Source organism: Trachemys scripta, chromosome 3, assembly GCF_013100865.1.
Source record: "Trachemys scripta elegans isolate TJP31775 chromosome 3, CAS_Tse_1.0, whole genome shotgun sequence".
NCBI classification, from domain to species: domain Eukaryota; kingdom Metazoa; phylum Chordata; order Testudines; family Emydidae; genus Trachemys; species Trachemys scripta.
In genome coordinates, this window is record NC_048300.1 from 149178884 (window position 1) to 149203161 (window position 24278).

The 24278-nt window shown below is 43.8% G+C and overlaps 1 protein-coding gene across 1 annotated transcript in view; it reads left to right on the forward strand.

Moving 5' to 3' along the window:
• The first annotated feature begins 295 nt into the window (after positions 1 to 295).
• B3GAT2 (beta-1,3-glucuronyltransferase 2) overlaps positions 296 to 24278 on the forward strand; it is a 45136-nt gene continuing 21153 nt past the window's right edge. The window contains exons 1-2 of the mRNA XM_034766217.1: positions 296 to 1433; positions 20360 to 20504. Coding sequence (XP_034622108.1) covers positions 930 to 1433; positions 20360 to 20504 — 649 coding nt within the window. The 5' untranslated portion in view covers positions 296 to 929. The remainder of the gene's footprint in view (positions 1434 to 20359; positions 20505 to 24278) is intronic.

Here is a 24278-nt window from a genome sequence, read left to right on the forward strand (position 1 = left end):
CGGAACAACAGCTGTCTCCCATGTAGCCGCCCGGCCAGGCGTTAGCTCCTGCTGCACGCAGAGTCCAGAAGCTACGCTGGGGAACGCTGGCCCCTCTGCGGAACCCTTCGGGGGGTTTCCTTTGCCCCAGGCAGTCCCGCAACACACAAACCCGCGCGGCTGGCTTACGCGACTGGGCGGTCAGGGTGATTAAAACTCACAGCATTGGCTCGTTAGTGGTATGACTCGACCCCCCCCCTCCCCCAATGCTCCGGTCCCTGGAGTTTTAAGCACGTGAGCAGACGCTGCCTGTTCTCCAAAGACCCCGCAGCCTTTCAGGAGGGAGCCAGCGCGCCAACCTCTCCAGCCAGCTCCCCTGCCAGCCCGGAGAGCCCCCCGTTTCCTCCCGCACACCCGGCGAGGAGCCTCCCTCCCCGCGCCACCTCCCAGCGGGGGGGCTCCGCGCCTAGCCACCACCAGCGCCGCACACAGGACGGTCCGGCAGCCCCGCCGCGGCGCTGGCCCGAGGAGGGATGTGGCGAGGGCAAGAGGCGGTGCAAGGGCGGCAGCCGCCGGCGTAGAGCGGCGAGAAGAGCAGGCAGCCACCGGCAGGACTGGCCGGGCGAAGAGGGGAACCACAGACGCCCTGGGGACCGGCTGGGCTCCCCCCTACCCCGGCTCTGCGCCAGCCCCTGCGCCATGTGACTGACCCGCTCCGTGCAGCCCAGGGCAGAACGTCGGACTCGGTCCCCAGGGCATTGACCCGCCCGCCCGGGCTGACCAGCCCCCGTGGCCAGGCAGGGGGTGACCTGTGATCGCTGGGGCTGCCCCCTTCCGCCCGGCTCCGATGCGCTGAGAGCCGCCCGCCCGCAGCCCTGCTTCCATGGGAGGGGAGCACAGGCGGCGGCCGCTGATGCTGTGAGGGCGGCGCCCTGCTTGATGGGGGCACCATGAAGTCCCTGCTCCTCAGCAGCTTCCTGCTGCTGCTGCCCTGGGGGCTCATCGTCATCCTCCTGCTGGACACAGACAGCAGCCGGGCGCCGCTCGTGCCCCCCGCCCGGCCCCCGCAGCAGGCGGCTCCCAGGCGGCCGGCGCTGCCCCCCATCTATGCCATCACCCCCACCTACAGCCGCCCGGTGCAGAAAGCCGAGCTCACCCGCCTGGCCAACACCTTCCGCCAGGTGGCGCGGCTGCACTGGGTCCTGGTGGAGGACGCGGCCCGGCGCAGCGAGCTGGTGAGCCGCTTCGTGGCGCGGGCCGGGCTGCCCTGCACCCACCTGCACGTCCCCACCCCGCGCAGGTACAAGCGGCCCGGCCTGCCCCGCGCCACCGAGCAGCGCAACGCCGGCCTGGCCTGGCTCCGGCAGCGACACCAGCACCTGCCGCCGCCGCAGCTCGGGGTGCTCTTCTTCGCCGACGACGACAACACCTACAGCCTGGAGCTCTTCGAGGAGGTAGCGCTGGGGAAGGGGGGCGGGTGTCGGGTCAGGGAACCCACTGACCTGCCATAGCCACGTACCTTGCGTGCACCTCCACGCACTCCAGAGCCTGGCACACCCTGCCCACCTGCATGCACCTGCACCCAGTCCAGAGCCTGGCTCCACCCAGTCCAGAGCCAAGCCCTAGTACTCCGACCCCACCATGGACCTCCATCTAGTCCAGAGCTGTGCATCACCGGCCCCTTGCATGCACCTCCACCTAATCCAGAGTCAGCCCCCCCCTCCCATCTCTAGCCAATCCAGAGCCCTGCATCCTGCCTGCACCTCCTCCAGGTGACAGCCAGGCCCAGAGACTCCGCAGCACCACAGACCTTGCATATTCTTCTAACAGCCAATTAACACCCTGACCCTGCATGCACTCCCCCCCCACCCCTGCACACAGACACAGTTTTATGCACTGTGCATGCACTTTCACCAGTTCAAGACTTTCAATACACCCAGACTCATACAGTCTACCCAGTTTTAGGCAGTGTGCATGGCCCCTCACCCCAAACTCATGCATAGACCTTTCCAAAATCAATACTCCAGTATTCTGCACACATCTTCCCCCAGACCCAACACATGACATATTCCCTTCTCCCAAATTCATGCACTCCGCAAGCATTCAGAGTACCGTTACCTTAATCTTAATTCTGCCTTTCAGCAACAGTTGCCTTCTTTTTCCTTCCCACATCCAGAAGCAGTCACTTGCTATTTTCTTTTTCTTGCTGAGATATGCAGAGTTGGGGATTATATAATGTCTTCACTGTGGCTCTGTTAAAACTGGGATAAAAGAGACACCGCTGTCTTTGATTTCTTCAGTTCTGGTTGTATCTCTTTCTTTTGCCCTGGAGGGCAAACTCACATCATGAATCATGGTCCTTTATAATTTAACTTGCCATGAATTACTTTGCTTGGAGTTGCCCACTCTTTTTTGAAGCCTGTCATTGTTAAAAGCAGAAAATCTTTTACATAATGGCTAAACATCTTTTCAGGAGTCTCATTTGTAAGGGGATGTGTTTTGTCTTTATTCCAGCCACTCCGAGAAGAGCTTGCTCCCTTTCAGTAGGAGTTGGCAAGTGCACAGGGATGAGGTTATCCAGCTTTCTGATTTCCCACTGGCAGGAAGGAGGATGTTTAATAAGTGGACATAAAACAACAGAAGAAAGACCATGTATCTTTGACAGATAAAAGAATAACCTTGGCAGAAAAATGGGGGAGGGAAAGAGAAAAAGTAGATTGGCAGGCAATGTGCAGGAGTTTTAAAGAGATTGAAATCAGCATACTTCAGTGCTTAAAGGTATGAACCTATCAATGTATGATAGCATCCTGTATTTAGCTAGTAGCTCACATCCATGGGTGATTTACAATCAGTAGATACAAACCCAAAATATACAAAGATGCTCAGCAGATAAAGCATGTAGAGGGTGTTGTTTTAGAAATGTTGATCAACACAATTGACTAGTGTTTAGATTTAAAATATATTTGCTTCCCTCTTCAATATGTTGAGGTGCAAGTTCCTCATTTAGCAGAGCTACTCTAGTTCCTGTTCCAGCATGAGATGCAGCACTGAAGCTCCTAATTTGAGGACCTTACACTGGAAATGTCATATTCTGTTTTTCTGGGTTATTTTCCTAAACCTCACTAGACCCCCATGGCTGTACTTAGCTCATCAATGCAAAGGAATTCTATGCCTTCATCTTGTTTTAATGCTATCAACTGGGTTCTCTTGGAATTCATTGCCAGTGTGGTTCATTCCACTGCAGGCTACAACCCAGTCCAGAAAATATGCCCCTCTTCCAGTGGTAGCACAGGGGCAAATGTTGTCTGGACACAAATCCTTTCTATAAAGTACACAGGGAAGAGGAAACACTAAATGAAGAAGTGACAGGGCACACCAGTTAAGTAACTGTTAAGAGGAGATGGTCCTGAGTCAGCTTGAATGTTTTTTATTTCCTAGTCCTTTGTTTCTAATTTCTGAGGATGATGAAATTAAAAAGGTACAAATTAGCTCCCCAAAGTGCTGGCTGTGAATGCAGGGATGCAAAGGATGAATGAATCCGTAGGGTTAACCTTGAAGATTACAGGCACAACAGGCAATCCATGTTCAATTATTTCTCTTTGCTAACAGGAATGCCAGCCTCTTCACACATGCAGCTAAGCAATTCTAAGCCTCCTTTCAACACGGTTCAGTGCTAAGAAAGAAATGTTTGCTTTGAGCAGTCCCATGTTCACAGGGAAACACATTTGTGAGTGAAGCTCTTGCTGTGAGAGGCAGAAACAAACAAAACAGATCTACTTCAGGGAGAGGGAGAGATTTCAGTCTTCAAATATCTACTGAACAACCCCATTTCTGTTTTCCCTGCAGCACGGATGGGCTTGGGGGGGAGGGGGGAGGCAAGGTGCTGCTGGAACACAGATAATCCCCCCCCCCATATTGATCTGATGCTCTGTTCAAGCAACTAAAATCCTTTGCAAATGAGCTTTTGCAAATGCCACAAGCAGAGTGTGCCTTTCTGGTGAGAAGGTAGTCCGCATAGCCTTGTTTTCAATCAGGGCATTGGTCAGATTTCTATTTCTCATTGGAAAACCTTCACTATTTTCATGAGTTCTGACTTGACAATTTTAAAATAAATCTCCATCTCTCCTTTGGGAATTGATTGATTAAGAGTAAATTGTGCTCCTCCTTTCCAAGCCAGCCTCACAACGCATCACAGGTGGCAGAAATCCTGTAGTAATTCTCTTCATGAAAGTGGCTTAATGAGATGTGAGAGGGAATTTGTTAATGCTTAATGCTATTTCCCAGCCTTCCAGTTGCAATTCTTCTGAATGGTGGTTGCTGAATCCCTAATCCCAAAGGGAACCTGATTTAAGACCCCTATTGTAGATGAGTAAGGGATTGGTATAGACGTGGGACTGGAAGCCAGAAACTCCTGTATTCTAATCCTGCCTTGCGCACGGACTGTCTGTGATTTTTTTTTTTTTTTTGAACAAGGCACAATTACAGTTAGAAAGTGACTATGTAAAATTGCTATCTTATTAAATAGATCTGTGTGTCTGTTCTGAGTCATAGCTGATTTTAGTGATAAAAGTAGGGCTGTTTTGGTAATATTTTTCAGTCCTGTTGGCACCAGAAAGTTCAAACTCCTAAGGGCTTCCAAAACCCCATAGGAATGTTGCATCAGTGCACTTTACACTGGTAAAGGTTTGCATTGGCTTAGCTCCATTGCTGCAAATTTCTCTAATATGCTTAAAAGAGAATCTGAGCCTCTTTAATGAAGCACCCCCCTGCAGCAGCTTTATTACAAGTGAAGGTGTACAAGCCAGAAGGAATGCACTTTGTGAAATGCCAGGTTGTTTTTGTCAAGGTGTCAGTTTGAAAAATCTAGTTTCCATTTATGGTATTTTATAATGTGCTCATAATCACCATATTAGAAACGCATCAGGTGTATTTGATACGGAGAGATGTTAAATATTAGAGTTAGTCAGAAAACAGCAACGGTTTTCCTTTACAATTAAAAATAAAATGCAGTTTTTTTTTTTAATTATTAAACCTGGAAACAAATATTGACCAGCTGTAGTAAACTTGGAACCCCACCAGGCTCTTTGTACTGTGGCCTACACACTTGCCTGCCTCCCCTGGGTGGTGTGGAGCTTAATTTGTTAATAGCCAAAAATGTGCTCTCCTATTTCAATTAAATGAAGTTGCTCCAAGTATGTTTTAACTACAGTTTCTGAAGTGGTGCTGAGGATGGTTTGTCCTTAGCTACCCCTGCAGCTCAACTATGTTCCCCATTGGTTCCTCTGCATCCTTTGTCAGGAATGAGTATTTTTAACCACTTAGAAGAGGCTTCTGTGAGAGGAGCAGTTAGCCTGGTGTTTGGAGTGCTAAGTGACATTATGGCAATAACTGAGAAATTGTTCTCTGGAATAAATGGAAGTCTGGCCTTTAGTTGCTCACAACTCTTTTCACTTTAGGATGTGACCTAGAAATTTAGGTCTACACTTTTTCTTTAGTCCAGACAGCTGTGTCAGTATTTTATCTATTTATTTTCATAGCCTAGAGACCTAGAAGTTGATTGATTCTCTACCTCAGATGTGGACCACTCATCTACAGATCCATCTCCATCAAAACCAATTCCCCCCTCCCCCACCCCTCCCAATTCTGGAAATGTGTTTAAGAATTTGATCAGGCAAGATACCCAGCAAGAAATTAATTTTCATAGCAAAGCCAGTGGAATGACTAAAGCCCAACTAACATTTATTTCATGAATTTTATTGAGATTTCAACATGGATCAGTGTGACCTCTCTCTCTCTCTTTCTTTTCTTGTAGGCTGTTTTAAGTGATGCAGTTACACTTTCTGTTGCATTTAGCTCACAAGATGCCTGGATACAAGTAATTATAATAAAGTGACTAATACTTTGATTTCCAGTGGTACACTTTTAGATTTCTAGACAAAAATCTTAGTTAAGACTGAGACTATCTGATCCTGTAATTCTGCCTCCATAGAATGTTAGATTAATAAATCAAAAACAACAGTTTTGAGGTTCCAACTCCAACCTCTACCTTAACTTTTCATATCCCTCCCTGCCTATCTTGTATATATCACTAAACCAGAGATTGACTTACTCTGCCCTTTTTGTATTTTAAATCATGGGCTATATACTATTACTTTAAAAACCAATGTATGTTAAATTTACACATGCAGATTGTGTGTCCACCATCAGTTTAGCTAATCTCCTTCTTACACAGACATACCTGTCAATGAAGACTTCAATAGGAGGTTGACCTGCTGAAAGGATACAAGAAAGGTTTTGATGTAGGTAGACTCAAATATGCCAACTCAAGATATGCAGTGTACTTGTAGCCATGCCAGTCCCAGGATATGAGAGAGACAAGGATGGGTGAGGTAATAACTTTTTATTGGACCGTCTCTCTCACCAACAGAAGTTCATACAATAAAAGATATTACCTCACTCACAGTGTTCCCTCTAATTTTTCCGATCCACTTGAGGAATTAATTTTATGTGCACCAATATGAAGGTGATGTATGACACATCACCTTCATATTGGTGCACATAATAAAATTAATGTGGTGGAGGGTGGGGCCGAGGAGTTCAGAGTGTGGGAGTGGGCTCAGGGCTGGGGCAGAGGGTTGGGATGTGTGGGGGAATGAGGGTTCCGGCTGTGAGCATGGGCTCTGGGGTGGGGCCAGAGATGAGGGGTTTGGGATGTAGGAGGGTGCTCTGGGACTAGGGCTGGGAGAGAGAACTCACCCCAGCTTTTTGTCCCCTTAGCAGCGCTTGGGTTGGGGGGCAGAGGTGCCTCTCCCCACTGCAGGAGCTTTGGGGCTGCAGGATGGGTTCCCCTCCCCCGGCCGCAGCAGGTCCGGGCTGGGGCTGAGTTGGGGCCGGGGGAGGGGTGCCCCGGCCGTGGCAGGTCCTGGCCAGGGCTGGGTTTGAGCCACCCCTTCACCGGCTGCGGCAGGTCTGGGGCTGAGTTGGGGCTGGGGGAGGGGTGCTACTTCATAGATGTTCCAGGACTGGAGCACCCACAGAGAAAAATTAGTGAGTGCTGCTCAGCAGCACCCACCGGCAGCCAAGCTTCCCCCACCCCCCAGTGCCTCTCCCCTGCCAGCAGCCCCGCTGACCAACTCCTCCTCCCTCCCAGCGCCTCCCGCGAACAGCTGTTTTGCTGTGTGTAGGAAGCTCCAGGAGGGTGCTTGGGGGAGGAGGTGGGGAAGGGGTGGAGCAGGGGCAGTAAAGGCAGGACGGGGACTTGGGTGGAGGGATGGGTGGAGCACACCTGGCTAGAGGGGAAGTCAACGCCTATGGGCGCCCCTCCCCTGGCTGCAGCAGGTCCCAGCTGGGCAGGTTCCCTGAATGCCTGCGCAGTGCTAAATAGGCAGCTGCATGGCCGTGCAGCTTACAGGGAACTTAGCTCACCCACCTTGTCAACTCAAGATATTGTGAAATAACTGATTTTTAATAACTGCCTTTCTCCATACTGGGATACGTCTTCCACCTTTATTTGTCTTTTGTGGTTATTCTAACCATTCATTTGTTCCCAGACTAAACAATTTTGTTAATTTGCAATAAAGGATGAATGAATGTATCACTTCATCCAAAAACTGCTAAGTTGGTAGTGTTTTCAAAATACTCTCAAGCTTTCTCTAGGAAGTTCTAAGTTAACATTTTAGTTTATAAACTACAAAGCAATACACTACATCAATCATTTGACAGTTAACAACTGCTTAGCTAGTTACCTGAACTGCCCTGATGGTCTTGAGAACTGCCAGACTCAGACATTGGATCCATCCTTTCACACAGGTTTATTAAGTAAGGTACTAAATATTTTATGGTCGCTAATAGGAATGACCTGTTTGATGTCTGGGTTTGTGGTAGTCCTCAGGATGACACTATGAAGTAGAGTTAAGGTTGGTTGCGTGACCCAAGCTTTGTATTTTACCAAAAAAGGTGGGGGAGGGGTGTGTGTGTGTAATATATATATATATATATATAACTGGCATCTTATCTGGAATTTCCAATCAATGCAGTTTGCTGCCTAGGAACCTCCTTGGATTTTAAAAGTATAACAGGATTCTTTGTATGACTTGCATCGTCTGTGGGCACTTTGGTAGCCATGCAGGAAATCTGATCAATTTTGTAAGGCATGTACAAAATGATCTCATTCCTTTCCAGAAAGCCTTCTACACCCATATGTGGCTTCCTCTTCCCTATTTCTGGTCCAGGACCTGTTATGTCCCATGTAGCTTTTGCTCTTTTATTCTTCTGGGCAGGACTTACCTGCACCAAAGCGGTTCCCTTGCAGAACCTTGTCCCATCAGGAGCATCTGTGCCTGGACCATGTGTGCTTTGCAAAGCCCCTGTCATGCCATGTACATTTTGCAAAGAACCTGCTAGGTTACCTATACTTTACCAAGTGTCTGTCAAAATAATGCATGTATCAAATTGATGTATGTATTTTGTACATTTAAAAAGAGACAAATGTTCAGTGCACCTGAAAATATACATATATGCAGTACATGTATCTAAAAAGATGCTTGTGTCATATACATGGTGCATGTTATTTTTAAATGGATAAGAATGGCCATACTGGGTCAGACCAAAGGTCCATCAGGACCAGTATCGTGTCCTCTGACAGTGGCCAATGGCAGGTGCCCCAAATGGAATGAACAGACAGGTTATCATCAAGTGATCCATGCCCTGTCACCCAATCCCAGCTTCTGGCAAACAGGCTAGGGACACCATTCCTGCCCATCCTGCCTAATAGCCATTGATGGATCTATCATCCATGAATCTGTCTAGCTCCCCTTTGAACCACGTTATAGTATTGGCCTTCACAACACCCTCTGGCAAGGAGTTCCAGAGGTTGACAGTGCGTTGCATGAAAAAATACTTCCTTGTGTTTGTTTTAAACCTGCTACCTGTTAATTTCATTTGGTGGCCCCTTATTCTTGTATTATAAGAAGGAGTAAATAACACTTCCTTATTTACTTTCTCTATACCACTCATGATTTTATAGACCTCGATCATATCCCTCCTTAGTCGCCTCTTTTCCAAGCTGAAGAGTCCCAGTCTTATTAATCTCTCCTCATATGGAAGCCGTTCTATACCCCTAATCATTTTTGTTGCCCTTTTCTGAACCTTTTCCAATTATAATATATCTTTTTTTAAATGAGGCGACCACATCTACATGCAGTATTCAAGGTGAGGGCATACAATGGATTTATATAAAGGCAATATGATATTTTCTGTCTTAATATCTATCCCTTTCTTGATGATTCCCAACATTCTGTTTGCTTTTTTGACTGCCGCTGCACATTGAGTGTATGTTTTCAGAGAACTATCCACAATGACTCCAAGATCTTTCTTGAGTGGTAACTATAGCTAATTTAAACCACGTTTCTGTAGGTTATCATTATTTATATCTATACGGGTGATAACACCTTTAAACTGATCCATAATTCATGCATGCATCACCAGCCTCAAACATACTACTAGCATCTCTGCTTTTTAGGGACGTATGAAAAGAGACTAGAGGAGCTTGGGTTGTTTAGTCTGACAAAGCGAAGGCTGAGGGGGGATATGATTGCTATCTTTAACTATATTAGAGGGATTAATACGAGGGAGGGAGAAGAATTATTCCAGCTTAGTACTAATGTGGATACGAGAACGAATGGATATAAACTGGCCGTGGGGAGGTTCAGGCTTGAAATTAGACGCAGGTTTCTGACCGTCAGAGGGGTGAAATATTGGAACGGCCTTCCGAGGGAAACGGTGGGGGCGACGGACCTGTCTGGTTTTAAGATTAAGTTAGATAAATTTATGGAGGGAATGGTTTAATGGTAAAACATAGTAGTCAAGGAAAACCAAGAAATGGTAGGTAAATTGTATAATGGCCGACAGGGGTCAGGCTGGAGACTCTTGCCTATATGCTCGGGGTCTTACTGATCGCCATATTTGGGGTCGGGAAGGAATTTTCCTCCAGGGCAGATTGGCTGAGCCTCTGGAGGTTTTTCGCCTTCCTCCGCAGCATGGGGCAGGGATCTCTAGCAGGAGGGTTTCTGCCAATTGAAGTCACCTAAAACAGGATTGGGGACTTCAACAGCAGAGTCCAGGGAAGGGGTAGGGACGGTTTTATGGCCTGCAGCATGCAGGGGGTCAGACCAGATGATCATAATGGTCCCTTCTGACCTTAAAGTCTATGAGTCTATGAGATCCAATGCCCATGGAAATCAGTGGGAGCCTTTCCATTGATTTAAATGGATGCTGGATTTATGCCATATTTGGGCAGTTACCTTGAAGTTTTGAAGATGTGATTAGTCAAAAAATGTTAGGAAAATCTTCTGAAAGAGAATTAAGAGTATATTTCCAAGCCTCCATATCTCTGAAACTGCTTATATGATTTGCTCCCAGTTTACCAAAAAGTTTTACCCTGAATTTTCAGATTAGGCAGGTTTTATGTCTGGTGTAGTGGAAGCTAGTTCAACTGTAGCTCTGGAAGGACTAGTGCACCTTCCACTATATGTTTAATGTAATCTGTTATTAACCAGCATAGGACAGTTGTTAGTGACTTCAGTAGTGGTGAAAAATGGATTCCTATGTAATTGGGTATGGATAAAATGACAGCCAAATGGATTTTTTAAAAAAAAGTCATTAGTAGACCATCAGTATTTTTTAAATGTGACTGGTATTATGAAATCTTTGAATCTACAGAACTGGTTGGAAAAAGCAGATTTTTGCTCAGCTTCCTAGTTTTGGGAAACAGTATTCAGCAGCCTAGACAGAATGAAATATTAGCCATTTCTCATTGATTTTTTTCTTCATATTAAAAAAAACTTACTTTAAGAAACAAGCTAAATATGAACCAGTAGTGCATTAAATATTTTTCTAATGTGTAGATGAATTTGATACACTTGAGGGTATATGAATGCACACTGATATTAGAGTTAGGCAAGTGGTGCCTTTTCTAAATAGTTCAGAATAAACACAAGTTGCTAGAAAAAAAGCTGGAGTAACTTTAAAAGGAGAGAAACTAGATACTTGTACCAGATCTTTTTTTTTTCCCTGTTATGTAAGGATTAGGGACCCTGTCTCGCAACATGCTGGGCATCCTCAGCTCGAGCTCTTTGGGACCAAATCTTGTCATTTTATATGTCTATAGTGAAATCCAGACCATTACTACTACTAATAATTGAGGATGGCCAGCAGCTCTTAAGAGGCACTTGTTGTTCTTCAGGATCAGGACCTACCAGAACAACAAAATGAGGGAAGAGAAAGAGGATCTATTAAGTAAGAGTGAGATAATAAACTCCAATAGTAGATATTTGCAGGGGTAGAAAGTCTATGAAATTCAAAGATTGAGGGCCTTCCTCCACATTTTGCTATATTAACTATCAAAATATAAGCTGCTGTTTCAGAAGGTTTCTAGTCCTAATTGTAAAGCTAGTTCTGAGTTCTGGTGCATGACTGCCTTAGTGAATTTAGAGCAAGACTCCAAATTACAAATATAATACATATATATATTACGTTATCATCATACCATGCACTTAATATAAGGCCTTGTTTACACAAGAAAATGAAACTGATGTGTTCATCAGTTTAGAACCTAAAGTTAAATTATGCAGCTACTCCTTTTGGTTCAAGAGTGTCTTATATCATGTTAGCTTGAGTCAGTAAGGTTTGACTTTGGCTAAATCAATATAATTTTTAAACTGAAATAAGTCTGTCCACATGAGGGCTGTGCTCTGCTTTAACTAAATCAGTTTTTAAAGTGTTTCTAAAACTTAGAGCATGGATTTGTCAAGAACAAATTGTGTCAAGCCAATCTGATAGCTTTCTTTGACAGGGTAACAAGCCCTGGGAATGGGGAGGCAGGGGGGAATGGTAGATATGCTATATCTTGTCTTTAGTAAATCTTCTGGTACTGTCTCCCATGACCTTCTAATAAACAAACTAGGGAAATACAACCTAGATGGAGCTACGATAAGGTGGGTACATAACTGTTTGGAAAACGGTTCCCAGAGAGTAGTGGTTCACAGTCAAGCTGAAAGGGCATATCAAGTGATCAGTTCTGGATATGGTTCTGTTCAATATTTTCATCAGTGAATTAGATAATGGCATAGAGAGTATGCTTATAAAGTTTGCGGACAATACCAAGCTGGGGCAGGCTACAAGTGCTTTGGAGGATATGATTAAAATTCAAAATGATCTGGAGAAATGGTCTGAAGTAAATAAGACGAAATTCAATAAGGACAAATGCAAAATACTCCACTTAGCAAGGAACAATCAGTTGCACACATACAAAATGGGAGATGACTGGCTAGGAAAGAGTACTGTGGAAGGAATGTGGGGGTCATAGTGGACCACAAGCTAAATATGAACCAACAGTGTAACACTTGCAGAAAAAGAACATCATTCTGGGCTGTATTAGCAGGTGTTGTATGCAAGACATGAGAAGTAATTCTTCTGCTCTACTCCACACTGATTAGGCCTCAACCGGAGTATTATGTCCAGTCTGGGCCCCACATTTCAGGAAAGATGTGCACAAATTGGAGCAAGTCCAGAAAAGAGCAATAAAAATGATTAAAGGTCTAGAAAATATGACCTATGAGGAAAGATTGAAAAAATTGGGTTTGTTTAGTCTGGAAAAGAGAAGACTGAGTTCTCATAACAGTTTTCAAGTACGTAAAAGGTTGTTACAAGGAGGAGGGAGAAAAATTGTTCTTAACTGCTCAGGATAGGACAAGAAGCAATGGGTTTAATTTGCAGCAAGGAAGGTTTAGGTTGGACATTAGGAAAAACTTCCTAGCTGTTAGGGTGATTAAGCACTGGAATAAATTGCCTAGAGAGGTTGTGAAATCTCCATCATTGGAGATTTTTAAGAGCAGATTAGACAAACACCTGTCAGGACTGATCTAGATCAGGGATTGGCAACCTTTGTCATGTGGCCTGCCAAGATAAGCCCCATGGTAGTTCGGGCCGGTTTGTTTACCTGCCATGTCCGCAGATTCAGGTGATTGCGGCTATTGACCGCTCCAGGCCAATGGGGGCTGCGGGAAGTGGTGCGGGCCGAGGGATGTGCTGGCCCCCGCTTCCCGCAGCCCCCATTGGCCTGGAGTGGCAAGCCTCAGCCAGTGGGAGCCGCGTTCGGCCGAACCTGCGGATGCAGCAAGTAAACAAACCGGCCCAGCCCGCATGGGGCTTACCCTGCTGGGCCACAGGCCAAAGGTTGCCGATCCCTGATCTAGATAATACTTAGTCCTGCCATGAGTGCAGGACTAGATGACTTCTCAAGTTTCCTTCCAGTCCTACGATTCTATGATTGTATCCCTGGTATATTAGCCCCATTTTACAGTTGAGGAAACTGAGAGACACAATTATCATGGGCTGAATTCTGTTTCCAGTCACAAATGTGCAATTCCCTTGACTTGTAGGGGTTGCATAGCATGACTCAGGCCACAATTTGGCCTTAAATGATTTGCCTGTGGTCACATAAGAATTGTGTGTCAGCTGATGGTCAGGAGACCTGCATTCTAAGATCCATGCTTCTACTGTACACCATCTTTCCTCTTTTATAGAGATACAATGGTAAATGTTGAAGAGCTGGAGTTCTAAATCCAACTTCTAGCAAAATAAATTGGAGTTGTTTGTATAAGTCTGCTGGCGTCCCACTGGTATTGTGTGGCAAGTCCAGGCAATAATCTATAGGTGGGCACTAGCATTGCATCAGAATGTAAATTACATGGGAACTGAAACAATAGAAAACTGAGAAGCGGAAAAAATGCTACACAAAGCTGAATTTTCTGGAGAGTTTGAGTCCTAAATGGGGAGGCAGTGATGGGTGGCTGTGAAAACATTCAGCAAATTGTTACAGTCTGGAAGCTTTTTCGTGGTAGAAAAGGTGACTAGATTCCATCCTCTTCATCTTCCAGTTCATAGAATCATAGATGATCAGGGTTGGAAGGGACCTCAGGAGGTCATCTAGTCTAATCCCCTGCTCAATGCAGGACTAATCCCCATACAGATTTTTGCCCGAGATCCCTAAATGGCCCCCTCAAGGATTGAACTCACAACCCTGGGTTTAACAGGCCAATGCTCAAACCACTGAGCTCTCCCTCCCCACCACAGTTCCCTGAGGTTTTTCCCTTTTCTAACTGATTTGACCCCTTCCCTATCATTCCTGCACTTGCCGTGACTTAATCTTCTTGAGTGACTAATGAAGTGCTATTTTTGGCAAGATCATGTGTGAGAGAACGAATCATTATTGTTCTCTCTCTGCTTTTGTTTTTTTGCATTCTCTCAGATCTTGGCTTTTAGTGCTTCCTTCCCCCATTATCTGTTCTCTGATTCCCCATTTCTCTCTAATCAATTGTCCTCATCTTCCTCCATCACTGATGCTCTGTCCTCCCAGTTTTACTTTTCCCTTGTTCTTTAAATAGTTTACTCCTCCCCCAGGCTGTTCTTTCTTCTCCTGGCTTTACCCATCCACTTCCTCATTCTCATTCCCCTTACTCTGTCCCTTTTGAAAAAGATTGTCACATTATGGTTGCCAACCCTCCAGGATTGTCCTGGAGTCCCCAGGAATTAAAGATTACTCTTTAATTATAGATAATGTCATGTGATGAAACCTCCAGGAATTCATCCAACCAAAGTTGGGAACCCTATGTCACATATATACTGTGGCTTCAAGTTTTGATTATTCAGATGCGCTGCTGTCCAGTAAAAATATAGTTAGAGGCCTTGGCTACACTTGCGAGTTACAGCGCAATAAAGCCTCCCCCAGCGCTGTACCTCACTCCCTGTCCACACTGGCAAGGCACGTACAGCGCTATGTCTCCCTGGCTACTGCGCTGCAGGTACTCCACCTCCCCGAGAGGAATAAGAGATGCAGTGTAGTGGCTACAACTCCCCGGTGTCAGTGTGAACGATGAGTTAACTTGCTGCGCTGTGATAATCCCCTTATCAAGTGCCCACTCTTTTCATTGTTGTGATCGACTCCAGGAATGCGGAAGTGCCGTTTCAGAGCTCCATACCAGAGAGAAAAAGCAAACATTTTGCTGTTTGCATTGAGTGAGTGAATGAGAAGCGGGAAGGTTAGGCGGGTCGGAACTTGCAAGGCAGCATGCTGACACACTCTCAGCACCCCTGAAGAACATAAATCCACACGGTGTAGAGGTCAAAGCATAGGGGTTTATTACACACAGCGCTGGCGGAGTGTCACCTGGCTTATTAGGCTCGGAGACACTGTCAATCAATTGATTACAATAGAATATATAGATTTTCCATGGGCGGGGGAAGGTGACGGGGTAGGCAGTTCCACACCCCGGGATAGGTTTTGCAGCAAGACAAGATAGCACAATAGCCAATGGTTAAAAGGTTACACAATGTTTCTGCCCATGGTCTCAAGTTAGCAAGTTAACATTTAATTAATACTTTGATAAAATGTTATTAGTATAAAATATATATGTTGAATTTTGATTTGGGATCCATAGGAACAGAGCAACTCCTTTGATTGTCCGACAGGTACATGTCTAGGGGATAAAGCAAAGAAACAGTACAAGCATATGGAAATAGAGATCGTCTCCTTTATGTCTTAAGGCAGGGCATTGGTCCCTTGGAAGGGAGGTGGAAGGATGCCATATCATTATAGTGACATGCCAATTTTTCATAAACTCAAGGTTGGATCTGTGGGAAGACTGTTTTCCCTTCAGGAGAAACACAATAGGAACAGGGATTCTTTGTTCAATTTGAAACATTGGATGAAACATGATTATTCAGTTATTGCCTCAACATCTGGCATTTCTACTGACTAAGCATATCTTAGGCAATGTTATCTTGTTTATTTTGCTTTTCTCTTAGCTAATCACTATTTGCATGGCTTCTGGTCTCCAGGCCAAACTTTGGACTTTGGGTCTGAGAAAGAGCTGGCAAATCCATATACCAGGCTATTATACAATATGCACATGGATTTTAACCCTTCAACCCCAAAACCCACTCTCTCTCCCCCCACACTCCGTCACACTCCATCCCACCCCCCCTTTTGAAAAGCACATTGCAGCCACATGAATGCTGGGATAGCTGCCCATAATGCACCGCTCCCAATGCAGCTGCAAACGCTGCAAATGTGGCCATGCCAGTGTGCTGTCAGCTGTCAGTGTGGACAGACTGCAGCGCTTTCCCTACTCAGCTGTATGAAGGTGGGTTTAACTCACAGCGCTGTACAGCTGCAAGTGTAGCCATACCCAGAGAAGCAGTGCAGGACTCTTGTGGTGTAGTGTATGGGATTATATTGGTATCTGATAGTCTAATATCTTTAAATTACTCTCTCTGTATCCTAACACTTGTTAGGGTCAAGCAGAATAGAAAACAAAATGAAATATCTGATACAAATTGACCTATTAATCCATATGATTTTTCCTACCCTGGTACATGAACAATGTTCACAACACATCAGCACATTAATATGTAGTAATACTGTTATTAGAGGCTTATAAGACATTTTGCCACTTTTACCTTCAAATATATCCTGAGGCTGTAAAATACTCTACAGTTAGCATTAACACAGCCTTAGATACATTCTTTCACTTTGCACTAAGGGATTTTTATGTCCTTGGCAGACACTTAGATTTGTAGAGTGACCGAGTATACAGGAAAGAGAACAAAGAAGTGAGAATACAACATAAGGGTGAAATGAAGCGGTCTGGAAATATCTGGTTTCTTTTTCCTCTTTAGGTATTTGGTTAAGCTGTACACACTTAACACCTTCACAGGGTTAATGAGTGCCTGAGTGCATAAGAGGTGAAGCTTAATGGGCCACCCAGTTCTGCTCCTCTGAGGTCAAGGTACTTCTCATTTACACTTGGATAAAGGCTTGTCTACATGGGAAAGCTATACCAACATAGGATAAGATGTGAATTTAAATGATCTCCATGTGTCAACACTATTATTCTGGTATAAGAGGGTCTTTCTTTTTATTTAGCTTATGTCACTTTGGAAAGGGTTTAAGCTAACTGGGGAAAGTCACTCTTAAAAGAATAAGAGTATCTGCACTGGGGTTTATACTGGTATAGTTATAGTGGTTTAACTATACCAGTTAACTATACTGGTAAAACTTTCCTGTGTAGACATGATCTAAGAGAGGGCAGGTTGTATGCACATTTTGTGACATTAGATCCAATATGTATACATGTTACAATGTATATATTTTTACAAAGAGCTCAAAAAATGGGTGTAATGTTGAAACCACAGATACCAAAACACTTCATGTTTTGCAGTCCTGAAGTAGTCCAAGTGACTTTTATGCACTAAATATTTAAAATAAAACAATAATTAATGTTGTTAACTTTCTATTTCACCACACAGAGCAGTAAAAGACAAGGGAAAAATGACAGTAAATAAAAAGGCCTTAAACAGGAAAAATAGTTAAAAGAAAACCAATTAGCCATGTTGGCACTCAGATGCTAGACAAATATAAAAGTGTCTTACAAAGGATTAAAAAAAAGGGTTTTGTGTCCATTCTGAAAAGGTTTTTTTAAGATGTAGAAAGAAAACCTGAAAGATAAGGCTTTCTTATTTTTATTCTACTAGTATTTTCACCTTTGGAAATATAAGCAATGTCAGTCTGGTTTTGCTGAAGGAGGAGCTCTTGGGAGCCTAGAGAAGGGGTATTATGAGCTCTCTGGAGTGTGGGGTACTGAATCTTTAACAACAGCTTTCTTTCTCTAGAATGTCCTGTGGATATTGGAGTTAAAAAGCTGTTAGTAAAAATAAACAAAAGCAAATTTTAAAAGTCCGGAAAAAAGGTAATTGTAAGGAGAAGGGATTTTAAGACCTTGTCTACACTTTAAACATGAACTGGTTTAACTAAATCAATATAAAAATCAATCTTGCTAAACCAGTGCAAACCCCTAATGTAGATTCACTTAAATGGGGTTATCCTTGCTTAAATTGGAATTGACTTAAGATCAGTAATGGTGTAGGGTTGTACCAGTTTAACAAGACTGATTTTTAACTTGATTTCATTAGACTGGTGAACCTTTCTAGGATAGACAATGTCTTGGGTAATCTCTGGTGATGCCATAATGTCCATAGTTTTCCAATAACAATAGAATCTTCCAGGATAGACAAGACCTACATTTCTAGGGTGAAATCTGGCTTCACTGGACTTAAGGGCAGAACTCCTACCTCTGATGTCAAATATGATTGGAATAAGAGTGTTAAAATTAATGGTTATAACCTAAGTAGGAAGGATAGAGTGGTACTTTAAAAGGGCAAATTATATAAAGCTGAAGACAACTCTGAGCCAGAGCAATTGGGAGGAAGAATTTAATCAGAAAAATGTGAATGATAATTGGGAATTGTTTAAGAACACTTACTAGATGCCTCAAAAGTCACAATCAAGGAAGAAGGCCTCATTGTTTAGAGGGGAAGTGAGGTCAGCTATAAAAATATACAAGAAAGGGAAAATTGATAGTATTGAATATAAATCAGAAGTGAGGAATTGTAGAAATTTGATAAGGGAAGCAAATGTACACAAGGCGAAATCTATGGCCAGCAGAGTTAGACAATAAGAATGAGGGTTTTTTTAATATATTGGGGGGGGGGGGGGGGTGGGAAGGGGCAAGATTCCTAAAAATGTTATTCGTCTATTACTAGATGGAAATGGTAGAATTATAGATGATAATGCAGAAGAGGCAAAAGTGTTCAATAAATATTTCTGTTTTGTATTTTGGCAAAAAACAGATGATGTAGTTATATCATATGATAACACTCTTTCCATTTCACTAGTATCTTATGAGGATGTTAAACTGCAGCTATTAAAGTTAGATGTTTTTAAGTCAGCAGGTTTGGATAACCTGCATCCAAGAGTTTTAAAAGCGCTGGCTGAGCAGCTCACTGGACTATTAATATTGATTTCTTTAATAATAAAGAATTAAAGGACGGAAATATAATTAATGTCAATCAACCTGGGTTATGGGAAATAGATCCTGTCAAACTAACATGATTTTTTTAAATGAGATTATAAGTTTGGTTGATAAAGGTCATAGTGTTGACATAATATACATAGACTTCTATAAGGTATATGACTTGGTACCGCATGACATTTTGATTAAAAAAAAAAAGAGAAAGATATCAAATTAACACGTCAGCCATTAAATAGGTTAAAAGCTAGTTAACTAGCTAATTACAAAATGTAATTGTAAATGGGGAATCATTGAATGGATGTGTTTCTAGTAGGATCCTGCAGGGGTTTTGATTGGATGTAATGCCCTATAGTGGGCAGATATTTAATAATGGGCTTTTCAGCCTAGCAGAGAAAGGTCTAACACAATCCAATGGCTGGAAATTGAAGCTAGACAAATTCAGACTGGAAATAAGGTGTAAATTTTTTAACTGCGGGAGTAATTAACCATTCAAACAACTTACTGAGGTTTGTGGTAGATTCTCCATCCTTGACCATTTTTAAATAAAGATTGGATGTTCGTTTCAAAGATATGCTCTAGGAATTATTTTGGGGAAATTCTATGGCCTGTGTTTTATGGGAGGTCAGACTAGATGATCATAATGGGCCCTTCTGGCCTTGGAAACGATGCATCTATGAAAGGAAAACATGATCCCCACTATTTATTTTTTTTTTTCAAAAAGTAAAACTGGCCATTTTTTAGGCACCATGGGGGGAGCATAAGCCCAATTTTGTTGTCCTCTGCAGGCCACTTTTTAACACACCTAAACCATACTTACTGTGCAATCCTCATAAGACGGGCTTGTGTGTGTGTGTGTGCGCTTCCAGTCAGAATCAAGATTTATTTCCCTTCCAGAGTCTGTTACTGGCTTCTAGATATAATAAATTCTGATATAGACCTCAAAGTTGCATGTATGTCTTTACAGACTGTAAAATAAACATTCCATACTACCCTGATTGGGCTTCTGCAGTCATGATGCACGTGCATGAAGGATTTATAGAAAGAAACATGTTTAAACAACAAAACATCCTTCCAGAGGAAAAATCTGCCACATACATCTGTGCTTTTCTTTAATGAGGAAAAGATTATATACATGTTTTTTGTGCCTTATATCTTAAGCAACACTGGTATTAACAACCTTATTTCTCTCAGGATATTCCCAGTGGACTTGAAGTGACTAGAGAGCTGAAGAACTAGCTGGCAGTGAGAGAACTTTGGGGCACATCTAGCCTCTGAATACCAACTCTCTAGGGTTGAAATCTGAAAACACTGAAATCTGTAAACACCTTGTGGTGACTGGAAATGTCTAGGCTTTGTTTCCCCCATTTACAAAAAAAAAAAAAAAAAAAAAAAAAGAACAGCCTGCTGAGAAAACTTAAGTGAAATCACCCTGTGCCTCCTCCTTCTTGCAGATGCGTACAACCCGCAAAGTATCTGTGTGGCCTGTGGGGCTAGTGGGAGGTCGACGGTATGAGCGCCCTATAGTGGAAAATGGCAAAGTTGTTGGCTGGTATACTGGCTGGAGAGCAGACCGTCCATTTGCCATTGATATGGCAGGTAAGTACTGATAAAGCTGTTCTATAGAATATATGAACACAATGTCCTGTTTGTACTCATGAACAGGCCAAAAGCATGTGTTTACTTGTAAAGTGGTTTCCCTTAAAATGAGGACAACTTTGAAAATTTCCATTGTTTCCTGTGGAGTTCTTGATTCTGTAGATAAGAATATTGCTGAAAATGGTTACATCTTTTAAAACAGCAGAACTTTTGAAGTGCAATCATTGTACACAGCCCTTCTGGTTTTAAATATCCTACAAGTCTTGGCATGCACATTTTCTCCAATTAAATAGTTACTTGATAACCCAATATACTGTAATTTGCTTTAATTTTATGTGATCATTTTGATTATCTGCAAATCATTTAATTTTTGCAGGAAGTCTGTGTCTTTCATTGTATGATCAACATACACTATGCAGGGTAAATGCAGACACTTCGTAAACCTCATGTTGCAAAATGCTACTTTATCATGAAATGATTCATTTTCTGTTGGTTATGTGAAATGATGACAGTGATAGTTGTAGATGGATATGGTTTGAAACACCGGGCTTAGGGGAAAAATCACTGACAACTATAGCCTGCTAGATAGAGGCAGAAAAGCTTTAAAATTGATCTCATCAATCTTCTACTGTGAAGTTAGCACACCACATAGCTGTGTCTAGCTGTCAGCCCATGCTTGGCCAATCTTTTATGTATAAATCTCAACTGCCGACATAATCTCTTGGGTGCAGAATTCTGATTTTTGATATAGCATTCTTCCGCCATAGTATAACTTTTTTGTACTTTTAAAACCCCCTCTGTATTAGTTTTCTGTGTGAGGGACGGTGAGGGGAAGAAAGGAATGCAAAATGACCACATATTTTTCTCTTGAAACTTTGTGTGAAGGCACGTACTACTCCTCTAAGGCAGGGGTTCTCAAACTTCATTGCACTGTGACCCCCTTCTGACAACAAAAATTACTGCACGACCCCAGGAGGGGGACTGAAGCCTGAGCCTGCCCAAGTCCTGCAGCCCCAGGTGGGAGGGCCAAAGCCTATAACCTGAGCCCCCCCACCCAAAGCTGAAGACCTGGGGCTTTGGCTTTAGCCCAAGGTGGTGGGGCTCGGGCTTCGACCCCAGGCCCCAGCAAGTGTAATGCCAACCCTGGGGACCCCATTAAAAAGTGTTTGTGACCCACTTTGGGGTCCCGACCCACAGTTTGAGAACCGCTGCTCTAAGGTGCTCACAACCAAAACAGGTTGGTGGGGTGGGAATCAAGAACTGGCCCTTCCCTAGGTCTCTTGGATTTCACAGACCTTTCCAAGAGGTATCCTATTTCAGGCCTACAGTCCAAAATGATTTATAAAGAATATGAATGTTTAACCTCTAAAAACAGTAATAGAAAAGTAATGGTGGTTAAAATAATTCCTAACACTTTTTGTTTGGAGACATTACCAAATATTGATCACTTATTATTCAAAAATGTTACATTGTAAGTCCAAAGTGTAGGAACATTTCAAGTAAGATAAAGAGAGCAATTGGCCTTAAATGTCTACATTAATATTTTTGTCCTAAATTAATTTTTGTCCACTAAATTACTATTATTTAGTGAGATAGTAGCTGCACTACTCTTTGTGAATACATAGTTCAGTCCCTAAGCCACTGCAAACTTGTCAGACTGATGTGCGGTGTGGTTGGGGGAAGCACATCTAAAAGAGCAATCCCTGTCTGTAGAGTTTTAGAGACACACTGGTGTTATGCTGTGCAGGTGGTTGCTTATGGGCATTCAAAGGATGATAGGAAGGTGTATAATTCATTAGCTACAGGCAGAGGCAGTTAGACAACATAAGCCCAGGGAATCTCACCCTTAGATGAAGAGGCATATGAAAAGTTGATGAGTTACCTTGGTTTATGTGTCGAGATCATTACTTTGAATGTCAGGGGATACACTGGCGTAAATATGGGGAAGAAGCAACACCAACAGAGAAGTATCTGCTCATATTTTTAAAAAGCAGCTAATGGAAGAAGGGAGCATGGAAACAAAGTTGCAAATGTTGAGAGGAATGTGAAATGTTAGAAAGCAAGCCTCTTAGAGATTGGTGAGAGAAAATTCTTCTCACCTGCACCAAGTTTTTTTTTTTTAATTTTCATTATTATTATTTTTATATTATATTATTAAGGATCAAGTTTTTTCATCGAAGTAGCAACTAGACTCAGTGCCTGAGCTGGTAAACGGTCATGTCATGTTTGCAAAAGTGATGCTACTTCATCATTAGCCGGGAGACACAGGGTGGAAAGAGATGGGAAGAGTAAGTAAATGCAGAATCAAGCAGACATTTGAAAATGAATGGTGTCCATCTGCAGGCATTTTGACCAGTACTAACTGTCAGGTCTTCTTGGAGTGCTTGCTCATGTCCATTTCATGCTAGGTGTGTGCATTGTATGCACAGTTGCAGGAGATTTTCCCCTCATTGGTATCCATAGGACTGACTGTAGCACCCTCTGGAGCCACGTGCATATGTGCTGGTATAAGGGGTGCCACCAGCCCCACACCCTCTCGATTCCTTCTTACTGCCTGTGATGGTTGCACGGAATGATCCTTCTTGCTCTTGCAAGGCCTCTTTCCCACTGATTTGGACTTTCTATTGTATATTTATTGTAGTCTGTGTTAGTGTATATAGTAGTGTTAATAGTTGTTCCTGCTGTCAAGGGACTTTCACCCCAAGGGCTGGGTATGCCTTGGTCCCTGGACTTCAAGTCGTGTACCTTCTGTGGCAAGCCGATGCCAGTGAGTGACCCACACTCTAGCTGTCTAAAGTGCCTCAGGGAAACTCAGGTTAAAGAGAAGTGCTAGATCTGCAGGGGCCTTGCACACAAAAGGACAGAGACATTTGTTGGAAGGCTTTACTCATGGAGGCAGCCCTCAGATCAGTCTCGGAGCTGAGCCACTCTGAATTGGTGCCAAACATTTAGGCTTCCATGCAAAGTGCTCCACTGGCACCCTTCTCTATCCTTGATGCTGAAGAAGCAGCATAAGAAACAGTGCACCGAGAGAGGGCACTTTGCAGCGCCGAAGAGGGACAAGCGGGAAGTGACCAGTGCAGTGAGACCTGCGCCAGGCCACTTGTCCTCACAGAGCCACTGGTGACTCCGGTGACTACACCTAGAGCGCCAAGTCTGGTACGGGCGCCAGATCCATCCCCCCTTTTATTTCTGGACTGCCTGTCACTCTTCAGCCCAGCCTGGTCAGATACAACATTGGGAGCAGCAGTGGGGCCATGCACCTGTGGACTCGTTTGATCCTGGATGCTTTCCAAGGCGGCAAAGGACCTAATGTCTCTCCCAATCCAGCCGACTCCCCAGCCAGGGGATAGAAGGGAGCAAGGGATGGTAAGCTCCACTGTGACACCGACCACTGCGACACCACCCTGGGTCAAACCCTCCTGTGGTCCTAATACAGTGGTCTACAGCCTGTTACTGTAATTATTAATTATTATTATTACTGGTCTCCAGCTCCCAGGCACGGCACGGAGGCAAAAGTAGGTACTGCACCACCCTGGTCTCCAAGAGAAGAATCCATTTTGGAGCCCGAAGGGGAATCCTTCGCTTCACTTAAGACCTACTGGTACCAGGCCTAAAACCCGGACTTTGGTACTAGCCCCATGGCTGGCGCCTGGTCACCGGACCACTGGCCAATGCAGTAGCAGTATTGGAACCTGTGGGGGTTTCCTCGGTTATTGGGGCCTCCTGTCCCACTGCTCAGACTCAGTAGTATCAGAGGGGTGAACCACCATT